The 16232-nt window shown below is 53.3% G+C and overlaps 1 protein-coding gene across 1 annotated transcript in view; it reads right to left on the minus strand.

Annotated features, from left to right (window-relative positions):
* AP2A1 (adaptor related protein complex 2 subunit alpha 1) overlaps positions 1 to 14610 on the minus strand; it is a 30593-nt gene extending 15983 nt beyond the window's left edge. Inside the window, exons 1-4 of the mRNA XM_047077604.1 lie at positions 14415 to 14610; positions 3312 to 3380; positions 3020 to 3162; positions 2640 to 2833 (exon numbers count right to left, since the gene is read on the minus strand). Coding sequence (XP_046933560.1) covers positions 2640 to 2833; positions 3020 to 3162; positions 3312 to 3380; positions 14415 to 14481 — 473 coding nt within the window. The 5' untranslated portion in view covers positions 14482 to 14610. The remainder of the gene's footprint in view (positions 1 to 2639; positions 2834 to 3019; positions 3163 to 3311; positions 3381 to 14414) is intronic.
* Positions 14611 to 16232: the final 1622 nt, after the last annotated feature.

Here is a 16232-nt window from a genome sequence, read left to right on the forward strand (position 1 = left end):
GAGCCATCCAAGCATCCCATCTTCCATGACTCTTAACCTCTCTCTCTAAATTTTCCATCTCTTCGTTTCTCTGGGCTGCATGCTGGTGAATTTCATCATTTCTACTGCCTGTTTACTAAATCTGCGTTGGCTCTGTCTACCCGGCTGCTAAACCAGACCACTTAAATAATACTCTCCATTTCTTTTTCAGATCTGCTTGCACTTCCATTTTTCAACTGTTTTCTTATTTACTGAAACATATGAAACATATTTATGTTACATTATATGTGAATATTCCAATTTGATTATTATTTTCAGCTTCCTTTCTGCTGGTTCTCCCTCATGGTGTTGCACGGCCTGTGTTTAGTGATTTTCGATTGTGTGTTACTCATGTTAACTGGGAGCTTCATCTGTGGTGAAGGCGGGCTTCTCCAGAAAAGGCTGGTTTGCTTATGTCAGGCCTCAGCTACTACCAGCTTAAATCACTTTAAAGTTTGGCTTCAGAACTTGTGGACAGCCCAGGTAGGGGAAAATCAGGCTGAAAACCAGTGTGTGGGCTGCTCCGTGCCAAGGTTCGAAACAGGTAATTTTGCTGATAGTCCCCGAGGGGATTTATTTCTAGGTCACCCTCACTTTGAAGTGTGGCCTCTGGAGCTTCTCCTCAGACAAGCTTTGTATCCTGTTCCCAGAGGCCGCAGGGCCCCAAAACCAATATCTAGGTTCACCCTCCAAGCAAACTCTGGCTTTGGCACTCTGCTCATTTTCCCAGGTGCCAGGCCCTTCTTAGCTTGTGGCCTGTATGCTCCTCGTTTTCTCACTAGCTCTGAATACGCTGAAGAATATTTCCTTTCTTCTTTTGTCCAACATTGATAGTTGGGTTTCAGCAAGAGCATCAGTCAGGAATCTAGTCCACCATGCTACTAGAAATACACATTGTACCTTCTCCCATACCAAGCTGGGTGATCTTTTAAAAATACAAAGCCAGGGGCACCTGGGTGGCTCAGTCGGTTAAGCATCCGATTCTAGATTTCAGCTCAGGTCATGATCTCACGGTTTCGTGGATTTGAGCCCTGTGTCAGGCTCTGTGCTGGCAGCACGGAACCTGCTTGGGATTCTCTCTCTCCTTCTTTCTGCCCTTCCCCCACTCGCACTGTCTCTGTCTCTCTCAAAATAAATAAACTTAAAAAAATAATAAAATTACAGGGGCGCCTGGGTGGCTCAGTCGGTTAAGCGTCCAACTTCGGCTCAGGTCACGATCTCGCCGTTTGTGGGTTCAAGCCCCGTGTCGGGCTCTGTGCTGACAACTTGGAGCCTAGAGCCTGCTTCGGATTCTGTGTCTCCTTCTTTCTCCCTGCCCCTTCCCCGCTCACGCTCTGTGTCTCTCTCCTTTAAAAAATAAACAAACTTAAAAAAAGTTAAAAAATAAAATAAAATTACAAAGACAATCATGTCATGTGCTTCCTTAAAACAAACCAACTGCCTTCCATTTCAATTAGAATAAAATCCAGACTCCCCTCTCTCTCTCTTGTTTGCTGCACTCCGGCCACAGACACTGCCTCTTGGTTCCTTGAATGCAGAGAGCTCATGCCTCAGGGCCTTTGCACTTGCTGCTCCTTTTGCTTTGGACATTCTCCAACATTTTAAAATAACTATCTTCTCACCATTCCGGTCTCAAACTGCGTCAGCTCCTTGGACAGACCCTCCCCGACGAGTCTATTTAAGCAGCTTCCGCCACCACCCTTGCTGCCCCCACGACCCCTGTTGCCCACTACCCACTTTTGTTTTCTTCACGGCGTTTATCACTATCCGAACTCATCTTACTTTTTTACGTACGTGTTTGCTCTTTGGGTACCCTCCCTAGATGTAAGCTTCCTGAGGGTGGGCACAACAGTCCTCTCTTCTCCCTCCTGCCTCCCCAAACCCACAACAGTGCCAGCATATTGAGGGCCCTCAAGAAACATTTGATGAGTGACCTCCAGCCTCAGGATGATCGCACAGGCCTACCCCAGTGCCCCTCACCTCGTGCCTTTCCCCCTTCCACGGCCAACCACTCCTCCGTGCCCAGGTGTCAGCCTGATGCCGCTTCCTCTGGGAAGCTCTCCCTCATCCCCCGGACTAGGTCAGGCGCCCAACTAAATGTCCTTATGGGCTCCCGTGCCCCACAGCATGGTTCCGAGAGGAAGTATATGGCTCATCCTGCAATTATTCAATCCACTCTGGACCATGAATGCCTGGGAGGGCGATGACCGTGTCCGTTTCTGGTCACGACTGTACCCCTTGCGGTCAACATGACACTTTGCGCACAGTAGCTGCTCGGCGGATGTTTGTTAAATGAATGAATGAAGAAGCAGAAGTCCTGGAGGGCTGTCACCAACATCACTTACGGTTGCTACCTCTTCTATGCTAGCTATTAAAGGTCACTTAATCAGACAGACACCCCACTGGCTTTGTTGGGGAGGTCGCTTCACACCATTGAGTTGGCTTGGTGAGATGAAGAGAGAGAACCGTGGGGCTGCCACTAGGATCTAAGCCCGGCATTACCCCCACATCCTGGCTAGGAGACCTTGGGCAGGTGATACAGCCTCTCTGACCCTCAAACTTGGCTGGACCTTATCTATTCCATCCCAAACCCCACCCCTCCTGGGTCCCCAGTGGCTCACCCAGCCACCAGGATGCGTGGGATGTCAGCGGCAAAGGCCTCGCCCATCTCACGGCTGCCCACGTTGGCGATGCAATGCAGGGCCAGGCACATGAAGGTTGGGTTACGGCTGGCCAGGTCATTCTTGATGGCGTTATTGATGAGCCGGATGAGCTCGGAGTTTGAGTTCACCAGAACCGAGATGAACAGGTAACCCTGGGTGAGGAAGGAGGTGGGGGGCTGAGAGCCTTGTGGCTACTTGGTCCTAGACCCCAACCCTCCCATCCTGGGGTCTGTACTCCTAGTTCCCTCCTCCCTCAGACCCAGGAATCCAGACTCCCAGCTCCCTCCTCCCTCAGACCCAGAAGTCCAGGCTCCCAGCCCCTCCCCACCCGGACTCACTATTTGCTTCTCCGTGTACTTGTTGGAGCTGAGCAGGTTCACAGCTTCCATGTGCCCAAAGTCAATGTCATGCCCCAGCAGGAAGATGAACAGCAGTTTACACACATACTTTTTCTTACTGTAGCCATCCAAGGCTTTGTCCCCTGGGGCCAGAGGAAGGAGGAAAGGGGAGGCAGAATGAGGAAGGATCATGCCTACGAGTCCCAAGTATCCCAGTCCCCAATCCCTTCCTCCCTCAGACCCAGGCCTCCAGCCCCTCTCCCAGCCCTAGGAGTCCAGGCCACCAGCCTACCTTTGAACTTAGAGCGGATATTGGCCAGTTCCTTATTGATTCTCTTAATCTCCGCCTCCTTGCTCTTACCTGGGGAGGAGAAGGCAGAGCAGGCGATGAAGGTCGCAGACAGTTGAGCTCCCTGTCCTCATTTTCCTTGGCAAGGCCCCTCCCTGCTGGAAGGGCACACTCTCGCCACCCTGGGGCCTTGGGCCCTGGGGCTGAGGTTAGGCCTGGGCCCCGTCTCTAGCTGGGAGCTTCACGGAGGTGAGAATCATGGCTCAGTGGTCTTTACAACCCGGAGGAGAAGCCTGGCACATAACTTGGGATGACCCTTGACTTGCTCCCTCCTTCCTCCTCTCACTGTGGCCCCTGAACTGTACTCACCCTGGGAGCCCCTATCTCTACCCACAGCTCTGGTTATGCCTCTACCACCAGCCCCCAGAACTGGCCTGGCAAGAAATACATGATGGATGGATGGATGGATGGATGAATGAATGGTTCGGCTGCCTTCTAACTGTCCCCAAGGACTCTCACCCCTACCCCATCCCCACTGAGCTCAGCATCTCCTGAAAACCTGCTCCTCCCCCAGGTTCCCAACGTCATGAAGGTCCCACTGCATCCCAGTCACAAGGCCAGACTTGTGGGTGCTGACCTCGTCCACTCCCTTCCTGTCCCTCCATACATCCTGTCGCCCCACAGACCCACTTCCTCCATTTCCCGGCTGCCAACCTCTCCCCAACTTGTCTGCGACATTCCTACTCTTCTGATAAGATCCATGGATGGGATGAGTCTAGAGGACTTTCCCTGACCCCAGAGGCTAGGTCCTGTGCTCCCCGTGCTCCTCGATGCTCGGGCACCTCCTCTATCAGGGCAATCCGGCTGGACGGTGACCGGGTCTCTCGGCCACCCTCGCCGCCTGCTGCGTCCCTCCCCACGTCCCCCAGTCCCACTGGAGCCAGACTTCACCATCTTGTCCTCGACAGGCTCACTCGGCTCGTCCAGACAGAAACCCGGATGCGTTAGCATTTCACTCAAGCCGTCGCCACATCCCTTTGGCTTGACCTACAGAACAGCGGGACCCCCGCCACGACCACCGCACCCAGACCCGAATCACTGCAGCGGCCTCCTTCCTGGCCTCCCGGCCTCCTGCTGGGGGGACTCCACCCCATGGCTACCAAGCCCTGTGGCCCTGCCCCGGCCACCCCACCAACGTCACCCCTCACCACCTCACTGTGTGTTCCACCCACGGCCTCCCACGTTCCCTCCTCTCTCAGGGGCCTTGCGTGTGCTGCACCCTTTGCCCGGCCCATCTCTCCCGTTAGCTCCTTGTCAGCTGGGTCTCAGCTCTTGTCACCTCCTCCAAGAGCCCTTCTCTGACCACTTTTTTAAAGGCAATGCCTTGGGGCGCCTGGGTGGCTCAGTCGGTTAAGCGGCCAACTCTTGATTTTGGCTCAGGTCATGATCTCACGGCTCGGGACTTCGAGCCCCACTTCGGGCTCTGTGCTGACAGCGCGGAGCCTGCTTGGGATCCTCTCTCTCCCTGTCTCTCGAAATAAATAAATACATTTGAAAACAAAAACAAAAACAGAAAAAAACACAGCCAATGCTTTATACTTGTTTCCACCATTAAAAATAAAAGTCTTCCCTAAGCACATTTTACACCAGGTAACTATTTTATTTATATTTACTGTCTAACCTTGGCTCCCGCTTCAGATTATGAGCATCGCTTAGCGGGCCCTGAGCTGCGCTGTCCGATACGGGAGCTCCCAGCCGGGCAGCTCTTGAGCACCTGAAACGTGGCTGTTCCGGACTGAGATGGGGTTAAAGTGGCAAAAACACACTGGATCTGGGAGACTGGGGGGGAAAAGAATGTAAAATATTTCATTGAAAATTTAACAATAGCGGGGCGCCTGGGTGGTTCGGTCGGTTGGGCGTCCGACCTCGGCTCGGGTCGTGATCTTACGGTTCATGAGTTCGAGCCCCGCGTCGGGCTCTGTGCTGACAGCTCGGAGCCTGGAGCCTGCTTCGGATTCTGTGTCTCCCTCTCTCTCTGCCCCTCCCCTGCTCATGTTCTGTCTCTCTCTCTCTCTCTCTCTCAGAAATAAATAAACATTAAAAAATTAAAAAATATATTGGGGCGCCTGGGTGGCTCAGTCAACTGAGTGTCCGAATTCGGCTCAGGTCGTGGTCTTGCGGTGTGTGAGTTAGAGTCCCACACTGGGCTGTCTGCTGTCAGCACAGAGCCCAATCTGGATCCTGTCCCCCTCACTTTCTGCCCACCCCATCTCAAAAATAAAAAATTTTTTAAGACACAGAGAGAGTGCAAGTGGGGGAGGAGTAGAGAAAGGCGGGGAGTGGGGACAAGGGAGAGAAAGAGAGAGAGACAGAGAGAGAGACAGAGAGAGAGAGAGAGAGAATCCCAAGCAGGCTCCACACTGTCAGCACAGAGCCCGACGCGGGGCTCAAACTCACGAACCATGAGATCATGACCTGAGTTTGATCATGATCAAAATCAAGAGTCGGTCGCTCAACCAACTGAGCCACCCAGGCACCCCTCAAAAATAAATACTTAAAACAAAGAAACAAACAAACAAAGACCCATGCCAGACATGTTGAAATAACAGTATTTTGGTGTATCAGATTATGTAAACATATTATTAAAGTTAAATTTGCCAGTTTCTTTCTCCTTTTACAAAAAAACGTGGCTACGGGAAAAGTGGAAACCACACCCGTGGCTCATACTCTATGTCGGCGGGACAGCGCTGTCCCAGGGCCTCCTCTGGGCTCCACACTGCCTGTGTCACCTCCAGCAGAGCACATGCTGTGGGTGTCGGGGTCTGCCCCCGTCCCCCAGACCACGGGAGGAGCCCCTCGCGGGCAGGGCCAGGATCTGGGTAGCAACTCTGTGTTCCAAGGGCCTACCGAGCGCCGACCTGAGAAGAGGCATGAAGACATGAATAAGGGCCTTAAGAAGCGCACGTTGGGGCGCCTGGGTGGCTCAGTGGGTTAAACGTCTGTTTTCAGCTCGGGTCATGATCTCACGGTTCGTGAGTGCGAGCCCCACGTCGTGTTCTGTGCTGACGGCTCGGAGCCTGGAGCCTGCCTCGGATTCTGTGCCTCCCTCTCTGTCTCTGCCCCTCCCCCGCTCCTGCCTGTGCTCTCTCTCTCTGCCCTCAGGAAGGGGATGGAGGGCCTGGGGATGACAGTGGGACAGGGTCTCTGGGACCCAGGCGATGAAGGGCCAGTTCCTCAGTGATGAGCCGGAATTGGCCTGTGTAGCCCCAGAGGCCATCTGATCCTTCATGTGGTAATTACTCGGTTCCTGAGCCCCACGGGCCAGGCCTGAGTGGCGCAGCGACACGGGGCACCCAGGACCCACGCGGACGTTGCACTTGTGATTTGCCTCTAGGGGCTCCCGGCCCGATAGGGCGCAGGCGATCAATGAGCCCTGTCCCCACACCTGAGTGAGACGCGCAGGGACAGAGGCCGCTTGGGGCCCTTGGTGGTGGCTGCCTCGAGGAGGGGACATTTGAGGAGGGCAGTGAAAGGCGAGGAGGGTTCAGGAGCAGTTCACGGGAGAGGAGAACCTGTGTGAGGGTGGTGGCAGGGGGTGGGGGACAGCGCCCAGCAAGGGTGCAAGGTGCATGCTCTGTTCTCATTCTTACTTTTTTTTTTTATTGTTTTTTGTTTTTTATTTTTTTTTAGATGGCCACAACTGTTTTAAGTGTTTGCCTTAAAACTATTCTGTAAGGACCAAAAAAAAAAAAAAAAGTCCTGTTTTATAAATGGACCATATATTACAAACCGCCTGCTTAAATGTCATCGCAGATAGATGGACATTTGAACAGCAATTGAATTTGGGGCTAGAGCATTCTCTGGGCTTTGTTTAAACCTCTATGAAAAGCTTCGAGCCCACCTGGGTGGCTCAGTGGGTTAAGCTGCTGACTCTTGGTTTCGGCTCGGGTCACGCTGTCACGGTACGTGAGTTCGAGCCCCCCATTGGGCTCCGTGCTGACAGCGCAGAGCCTGCTCGGGATTTTCTCTCTCATTCTCTCTCTGCCCCTCTCCCCCAACTCGTACTTTTTCTCCCTCTCAAAATAAATGAATAAACTTAAAAAAAAAAAAAAAAGCTTTGAGAAGCAGGCAAAACTAACCTATGGTGTTGGATGACAGAGCCGTGGTCATCCTTGGAGGGGGGTCGGGGCTGGGAGCGTTGACAAGGAGGGTGCCAGGGAGCTAAGGATGTTGTTTCTGCATCTGGGGGGCCCGTTCTGTAGCTGTGTTCAGTCAGGAAAAGTTCATCAAGCTTGACACTTATATCTGTGGGCTTTTTTTTTTTCATTAAAAAAAAAAAATTTTTTTTACATTTATTTGAGAAACAGAGTGAGACAAAGCATGAGCGGGGGAGGGGCAGAGAGAGGAGACACAGCATCCGAAGCTCTGAGCGAGCGGTCAGCACACAGCCCGACGCGGGGCTCGAACCCACGAACCGCGAGATCATGACCCGAGCTGAAGTCGGACGCCTACCAACCGAGCCACCCAGGGGCCCCTGTGGGCTTTTTTATACATATGCCAGCTCCGTGTATGGACACATGCATATGTAAATTAATAGATTTGCATATTAAACTATATATAAATATACATATTTTTGAGAGAGAGAGAGAGAATATGCCTGGGGGAGGGGCAGAGAGAGAGGGAGAAAGAATCCCAAGCAGGCTCTGTGCTGCCAGCATGGAGCCCAACGTGGGGCTCAAACTTACATCAAGATCTGAGCCAAAATCAAGAGTTGGACACTCGACTGACTGAGCCACCCAGCACCCTAAATATACATTTTTATGGAGAAGAAATCACCTATGCAAAGGCCGTATGAAGCATAGAGGGACAACCTAAAAAATATTTACAGAATATATGTACGTGCCTATATATTTTTTTTTCAACGTTTTTTTTTTTTTTATTTATTTATTTTGGGGACAGAGAGAGACAGAGCATGAACGGGGGAGAGGCAGAGAGAGAGGGAGACACAGAATCGGAAACAGGCTCCAGGCTCTGAGCCATCAGCCCAGAGCCCGACGCGGGGCTCGAACTCACGGACCGCGAGATCGTGACCTGGCTGATGTCGGACGCTTAACCGACTGCGCCACCCAGGCGCCCCTATATATTTTTTTCTGTAAACACTCTTTAACGGTCGTGGGATAGAGCCCTGCGCTGGGCTCTGCGCTCGGCACGGAGCCTGCTTGGGATTCTCTCTCCCTCCGCCCCTCCCTCCCGCTCACTCGTGCATGTGCAGGCTCTGTCTCAAAGAAAGGGGGAAAATAAATACATAAATCAATCAAATCAAATCAAATCGAATCGAATCTCAGGGCACCTGCGTGGCTCAGTCGGTTATGCATCCGACTCTTGATTTTGACTCAGGTCACGATTTCACAGTTCATGGGTTCGAGCCCCATGGCCGGCTCTGCGCTGACAGCATGGAGCCTACCTGGGATTCTCTCTCTCCCTCTCTCCCTGTCCCTCCCCCACTCTCTCTCTCAAAATAAATAAACGTTAAAAAAATTATTTAAAAACCCCAAAAACAAAAACCCCAAATCTCAATTCAGTTACTGCAACGTATGTTTGGAACAACTCAGGTACTTTGTGAATCTGCTTTTTCGACCCTAAGTTGTATGAACTCTTAATGCAGAACAAGTATTTCCAGTGAAACTGTGGCCTGGTTGAGAAAGGAACATCAACTGTCTCGTGAATATTTTTTTTTAATATTGATTACACATTCAAATAATATGGTGGGCGTTCTAAGTAAAAGACGTTAAACTTTCACTGGTTTTACTTTTTTAACGTGGCTACTGGAAAATGTAAGCCTGCGTACGCGGCTCGCTGGGTCAGATGTGCTCTGTGCTATCAACTGCATTGCCACCCCTGAGAGGAAATACTCTCCGTGAAGAACCGGCTGCAAAAGAACGCAGCTGCCGAAAGTGTCCCTGGGCGGCCGCCTGCCATGTGAAGGGTGCACACGCTGATTTGTCAACCCTCAGCCTCTGGGCAGAATGCAGCACCTGAGGGCAGGGGACAGCACCTGAGGGCAGGGACGTGTGGCTGCTTCACTCCCAGGGGGCATCCCCTGGGTTCACAACAGTCCCGACACGGGAAAGGTGTTGAATGCAGATTGTGGACCAAGAGTACTAGATGGCACACCCAGAAGTGGGTGAGGCTGGGGCTCAGTGAAGTCCTGTCATCCTCCAGGCCCTACAGATCCACTAGTTAGTTCTCTCTCGGACTGCAACTCCTGCCCTCCCTGCCAGCCGCGGCCTCCTCTTCCTGTTCCTCCTCCTCCTTGAATTCCTCCTACACCGCAAGCATAGTCCTGCCTCAGGGCCTTTGCACAGGCTGTGCCGAGAACTTCCTCCTCCAGATTTATGCAGGCCTATTTCACCCACCCAATCTGATTCTTTGCTCCAATGTCCTCTTTTCAGCAAGAGACTGTCTGACCAGCTTATATAAGAGCACTATCCCTAACCTTGTCCCCATACCCCTTCTCTGCTTTATTTCCTCTCAACACCCACTGCTACCTGTCTATACACCTGAATACTCTATATTTATTCGTGTACCAATCCGTGCTCCCTTAGAATATGAGCATGAGAATATGAGAATATATATTTCCATAGAATATGAGAGAGAGGACTTCTGTTCACTGTTGTAGTCCCGTTACTTAGAGCAGCGTCTGGTTGCCGGTAAAGATTGATTGGTTCATTCATTCGTTCACTTCCTTATTCATTCAACGAGCAAACATCTTCCAAGGACGCCCGTGGGCCAGGTCCCACAGGGGGCAGAACTGGGGACCCTGGGAAGGATCAGAGCAGGGCCTGTGCTCCAGGGGCTGGGGGAGATGCCACAAATGGAATGGGTCACACTTTTGGAGTAGGATGCACCCCAATGGAGGAGCTCAGGGCACTGTGAAACCCAGCACCACTCCCCCTTTTTTAATCACTCACTCGCAAACTCTCCTCAGGCCTAGTGGTAGCTGGGGCCCTAGAGGGAGGGCAGCCCCAGCCTGGGCCCGGGGAGCTCCCAGGCAGATTAAGTGACTGGGAGACAGATCCCCGCTCCAGACAGCACAGGACGAAGCCCTCAGGCCAGGCCCAGCCCGAACCTTTCCCCTTCTTATCGGCAGAATTTGCCCTTCCTTGCCCTCCTTCTCAAAGCCTGCCTTTCATCTCCTTCTAGAGCCTTCCCCCTGAACTCCACTCTGCCCTTCAGATTCTCCAGCAGGATGGCTCAACACTCCTCTCCCTCCTCCACCTGCTCGGCTCCGGGCCCTGGCTCATCCACATCCCTCAGGCCTTCGGCTCCCTCACTCCTGCTTCAAACCCTCCCCAGTATTCTCAGGACAGACACCAACTTGGCCTCTGCCCACCTGCCCAATCAGATCCCATCCCGTCCCTCTGTGCATCAGCCACACAGGCCTTAGCTCAGTCTTGCTTGGGCCCCAGGACCTTTGCACTGTTGTCCCTCTGCCTCCCCAGCTCTTCTCTGCCTCCCTTGGCCTGGCTAACTATGCCACATTGTCTGAGCACTGCAATCAGAGAGAGCTTTCATTCTCTCGACATGGTGGCCCTCTCTCTCTCACGGACTTAGGACAGCTACACGTTTTTTCCACTTAAAAAAAAAAAAATTGAGGGGCGCCTGGGTGGCTCAGTCGGTTGGGCGTCTGACTTCGGTTCAGGCCATGATCTCACAGCTGGTGAGTTCGAGCCCCACGTCAGGCTCTGTGCTGACAGCTCAGAGCCTGGAGCCTGCTTTGGATTCCGTTTCCCTCTCTCTCTGCCCTCCCCGCCTCACATTCTGTCTCTGTCTCTTAAAAATAAATAAGCATTAAAAAAGAGTTTTAAAAATTGAGATACAATTCACCCAACCATAAAGTGGGCAAGCCAGTGGTCTCTGGTATATCCACAGTCTTGTGCAACAATCACCAAGGTCTATTTCCAGAACGTTTTCATCACCTGGTCTGGACACCTCAGACAAACAAAATCATACATGTGGCCTTCTGTGTCTGGCTTCTTTCACTTAGAATGAGGTTTTCAAGGGGCGCCTGGGTGGCTCAGTCGGTTAAGCATCCAACTTCGTCTCAGGTCATGATCTCGCGGTTCGGGAGTTCGAGCCTTGCATCGAGCTCTGCGCCGGCAGCTCAGAGCCTGGAGCCTGCTTTGGATTCTCTGTCTCCCTCTCTCTGCCCCTCCCCTGCTCACACTCTCTCTCTCAAAAATAAATGAATAAACATTAAAGAAAATAATAAAATAAGTAAATTAAAAAAAAACAATTTAGAATGAGGTGTTCAAGGTTCATCCATGTGGTAGCGTGCGTCCTTCTTTTTGATGGCTTAGTAATATTCCATGGCGCGGGGTACCACATTTTGTATACCAATGCATCTGACGATGGACATTTGGGTTGTCTTGTTTCCGCTCCTGGGCTACGGTGAATAGCCCAACTATGAACATGTATATACATGCGTTTGTGAGAAGGACTGCCACCATTTTCATGCAGTACCTGTCTCCTTCATGGGACTGGGAGATTCACAAGGGACACAGACCAATCTGTCCTAGTCACCGCTGTGTCCCCAGCGCCCTTGGTACGGTTTGAAACACACCAGCCATTCAACAGTTACTTGACGAGACGATGAAGGACCAGAGGAATCCCCGATTCTCTAGCCCCAACCCATCTGGCTCAATTCCCTCCACTGCCCCCGAGTCAGAGTCTCCCCCTTCTGGGATCCTGCAGCGACACTGACCTGTTTTCTCTTTGCTTCCCCACCTCCATCATCCAATCCCTCTGCAAATCCTCCAAAACGTGTCCCCAAACCAACCACTTCTCACCCCGGGTCAAGCCAACACCATCTCTCACCCGGATGCCGGCAGCAGCCCCTAATCATCTCCCTGCTTCCGCCGCCACCTCGAGTCTCTTCTCTTCACAGAGGCAGAGGAATTATTTTAAAACATCAAGCAGCTCGCATCCCTCCTGCCTCTAAACCTTCCTGCCGCTCTCGTTGCACTCAGAGAAAGGCCAAAGCGCTCTCGGAGGCCCACGAAGCCCTCTACAATCCGTGGCTGCCCTCATCTCCCGCCCTCTCCCCCTTCGGCTCTTACCTGAACACACGCTAAGCACGCTGCAACCCCAGGACCTTTGAACACACCATTCCTCTGCCTGGACCCCCCCCCCCCCCCCGCCTCCAAAATCTGCAGGGCTTGTTCCCTCGCTTCACTCAAAAGTCTACTCACGAGTCACCTCCAAGCCCCATCTCAATCCCGGCTCCTCCTCCCAGTCACCCTCTGACCTGGTATCATTTACTGTAGTTCTGTGTTTATTCTCCATCTCCCTCACGGCATGGGGGCTCCCAAGCCGGGGACTCTTGTTCACTGTTGGAGCCCAGTCCCAGGCAGTGTCAAAAGGGGGTAACAAAAAAGTATCTGTCAAATGAATGAATGAGTGAAGGCAAGGTGCTGTCATCGGCGGGGCTTGCAGACAAAACTGAGCCTTAGAGAGGTTAAATGAGTCGCCGAGGGTCACCTCCGTGACCGGCATCAGAGGCCACACACACCTACTCCTAGCACCCTCCCCCACCTAATCCACAACCCCTCCTCACTCACCTCTTTCCGTAACAACTATTAACATCTCTCCTCCACCTGACACCCAACAGCCTCCAGCCCTCTCGTTCACCTCCGACACGCCAGATCCTTTCATACCTCCTCAGTTCTACAGTAATCACAGAGGCCGCTCTTCAGACCCACCGAAGTGACAAAAACAACAGCCAAGACCGCCCAGTGCCTGGAATGTGCAAAAGGCCTCACTCACACACATTGTCACAACCACCTCATCAGGAAGGTGCAATCAGCAGCCCCTGCTGACAGATGAGGAAATCAAGAGGTGAAGTCCCCCGTTCAAGGTCACATGGCCGGGGAGTGACAGCGCTCGAACTCAGACCCGGGTCTGGCTGACCCCAGAGCCCGTGCAGACACAGCCTCGGAAGCTCTTGGCAGCTCCAAACACCAACACCCACTCCCAGGAGTTGGGAGCTGACTTGGCGCCAGGCCTCTCGTCGTCACGACGATCCTTCCTGCTGGTGATCACTGTCCCCATATTGAGGTGGTCAGACGGGAGAGGGCTGTAGATTCAGGAGTGCCCTGCTCCCTGACCCTTGACCTCTCTCTGGAACCAGGCTTCCTCCAACCCTTAGCTTTCCAGATCTCCTCCCCGCAAATTCCCAAGGCTCCCTGGGCCCTTCTTTGAGCTCTGGGCTCTCCCGGTTCTGACACATCCTCCAAGCCCCCACTTTATAATGTCCTCTTCTTTCCAGGCCCCCAGCTTCTTGTCTCAGGTTCTCCGAACACCCTCCACCTGCAGCACCTCTCCTCCGTATTCCTAGATCCCTCTTTTCCCCTTAGTAACCCTTCTAGTCTCCTCACCACTGCCCTCCATGTCTACTCAGCCATCCTCCATCCCGGAGCTCCCCTATCCCTCACCAGGGTCCCACTATGGTCCCCCACCTTCCCATCTCTCCTCCCCAACACTCTGGGACGTTGTATTACTCTCAGGCCCTCTCTATGCACTAGCCAGGAACCTCAGTGACCTACCTAGCCCCTTCCCCTCTATGACACCCCCTCATCCAGGCCCTCAAAGCCCGGCACCATTATGCTTCCTGTGTTTCACGTCCTCCAGGTCCCCTCTGGCCTTCTCCCACTCTATCGCCGCACAGGGGACCCCCCCCCCAACTCGTGCACCTCCTTCTCTTTCTATCGACATCAGGGATTTCTCTAAGCCCGTAGCTAATAGGTTCCCCAAGCCTTTCTATCATTCCCAGGGAACACCTCTAGGGTCCCCAGCCCTGGGACCTTACTAGCCTCCTCTCCTCTAAGACCCTCCCGGGCGCCTCTAGTCACTCCGTGTCGTCACCTCAAGAGGCACTCTATGACACCCTAAGTCTCTCCATTCCCCCCACCCTAAAGTTCCCCCCGGGGCCTCTCTATTCTCCCCCTCTACGACGCAAAGGCTTCTACGCCCGGGCCCCTCTGTAACCCCCGAGTCCCTCAATTCCACGCTCCCCCTCCCTCCAGTGTCCCCTGGCCGCGCTCTCACAGTTCCGGATGTCGGAGATGAACACCGCGAGCCCCCGCATCCCATCGCCCTTGGAGACGGCCGGCATGATGGCGGTGGTGTCGGCTCCAGGCCTGGCCGGGCAGGGCACAGCGCAGCGGGGGCTGGCAGGCGGGGACCGGGAGGAAAGGACCCCAAGCAGCGCCGAGGAGCCTAGCCGGCCGGGGGGGAGGGCGGGCGGGCTGGCTGGCGGGCGGGCTGGCAGGCCGCGGCTCCGCCTCCGGCCCCTCCCCTCGCGCCCGTCGTCCTGAGCTATCAGTCTCCCATTGGTCCGGATTACTGCCGCTCAGACTCGGGCTCACACCTCGCTCCCTCTCTCATTGGCCGCTGGACAAAGGCACGCTGCTACGATTGGCTCAGCGGCCCGCTATTTCCGTTCGCAGGAAGGGGGGGTGAAGAGGCGTTGCCCGAGAGACGGGCGGAGTTCGGTTGCGTGCTATGGGACCTCCCCCTCGGAGCGGCCGGGTCCGATGCTGATTGGATCCGGCGAAGGGAGGGATTGATAAGAAGGAAGGCGGGGAGTGGGCCTGGGAGGCGGGACTGGCGTTGACTGTGTCCAATGAGCAGGTAGATCGCCCACGCAGGCGTCGCGGATTCGCCAGGCCTGTCCTATTCCCGCCCCCGACTGGGCGGCTGTGGGGGCGGGAGAAGTGCGTTGATAGGTAGAGAAGGAAAGTGAATGGGGGTTGTCACTCAGCTGGACTAGGATAGGTGGAGCGCCGCCTGCAATTCCCTGCTGCAGAGAAGTGGTTGGGAGGGGCAAGCAAATGTGAGGTGTTTACTGCGCAAGCGTTCCCGATTCCCTTTCTCCCTCCTCCCTTCCACCCCCGACTCTTTAAATCTTCTTCCAGGAAGTCTTCCCCTCCCCCTCCCTTGTCTAGCGGCCTAGATGTCGAAACCAAATTTCTCAGAACGGGGGAAATACGAATTCAAGTCTAGTCCTGTTAGGCATACGTTAAATCTGACGTCCAGAGAGGTTGAGTGACTTGCCCAAGGTCACACAGTTCAGAAGAGTAGAGCGGGGATTTAAACTATATTTTGTCTTTTAACCACTTTCCTATATACAATGCCTTTTTTTTTTTCAACCATAATGCCATTCTACACATTGTGAATCTCTCCACCAAACTTGGAGCTCCTCCTGAGCAAGAATGGCATCCTGTACTGAAGAACAATGGTTCAAAGAAAGGAATAGATGAATCTCCTTAGTTTAGCCCAACCACCACCCCTTGGCACCCAAGCCCCTCTTTGATTGACTTTAATTTTGGGGAAGGACTACAATTCTCTGGGCTATTGAGAAATTTGGGGTAAAGGGAACTGAGAGAGTCCATTTCTGTCACCTCCAGGAACTAAACTCCACAACACTTGTCTAATCTCAGAAGTCTGGTATTCTTGGAATGAGCCTTGAGGGAGTGTCCTGGATCCTGTGAACTTCCACTCTGAACCCCCAGGGGATAGGGACCGGGACAAGAGCTGGCCAGGCTGCAGCGTTTCACAGATTGGTCCATTTGGGTTTCCAGGAATGGGGCTTGGGAAAATCATTCTGGATTCTAGGAGGAAGGACATGCTGAGCTGTCTTAGTGACCAGGAAAGTCCATTCCCAATATGGGTTGGGGGTGCTATTTGCCCCTAAAGAACAGAGAGTAGAGGACCAATTAGGGGCGGCGCCTGGGTGGCTCAGTTGGTTAAGCCTCTGACTCTTGGTTAACCCCACATAGGGCTCCATGCTGACAGTGTGGAGCCTGCTTGAGATTCTCTCTCTCTCTGCTCCTTCCTTGCTCTCTCTGTCTCTCGCTGTCTCTC

Source organism: Lynx rufus, unplaced genomic scaffold (genome assembly GCF_022079265.1).
Source record: "Lynx rufus isolate CCGP_SWC_20201006 ecotype Redwood Valley unplaced genomic scaffold, mLynRuf1.p SCAF_16, whole genome shotgun sequence".
Classification (NCBI taxonomy): Eukaryota; Metazoa; Chordata; class Mammalia; order Carnivora; family Felidae; genus Lynx; species Lynx rufus.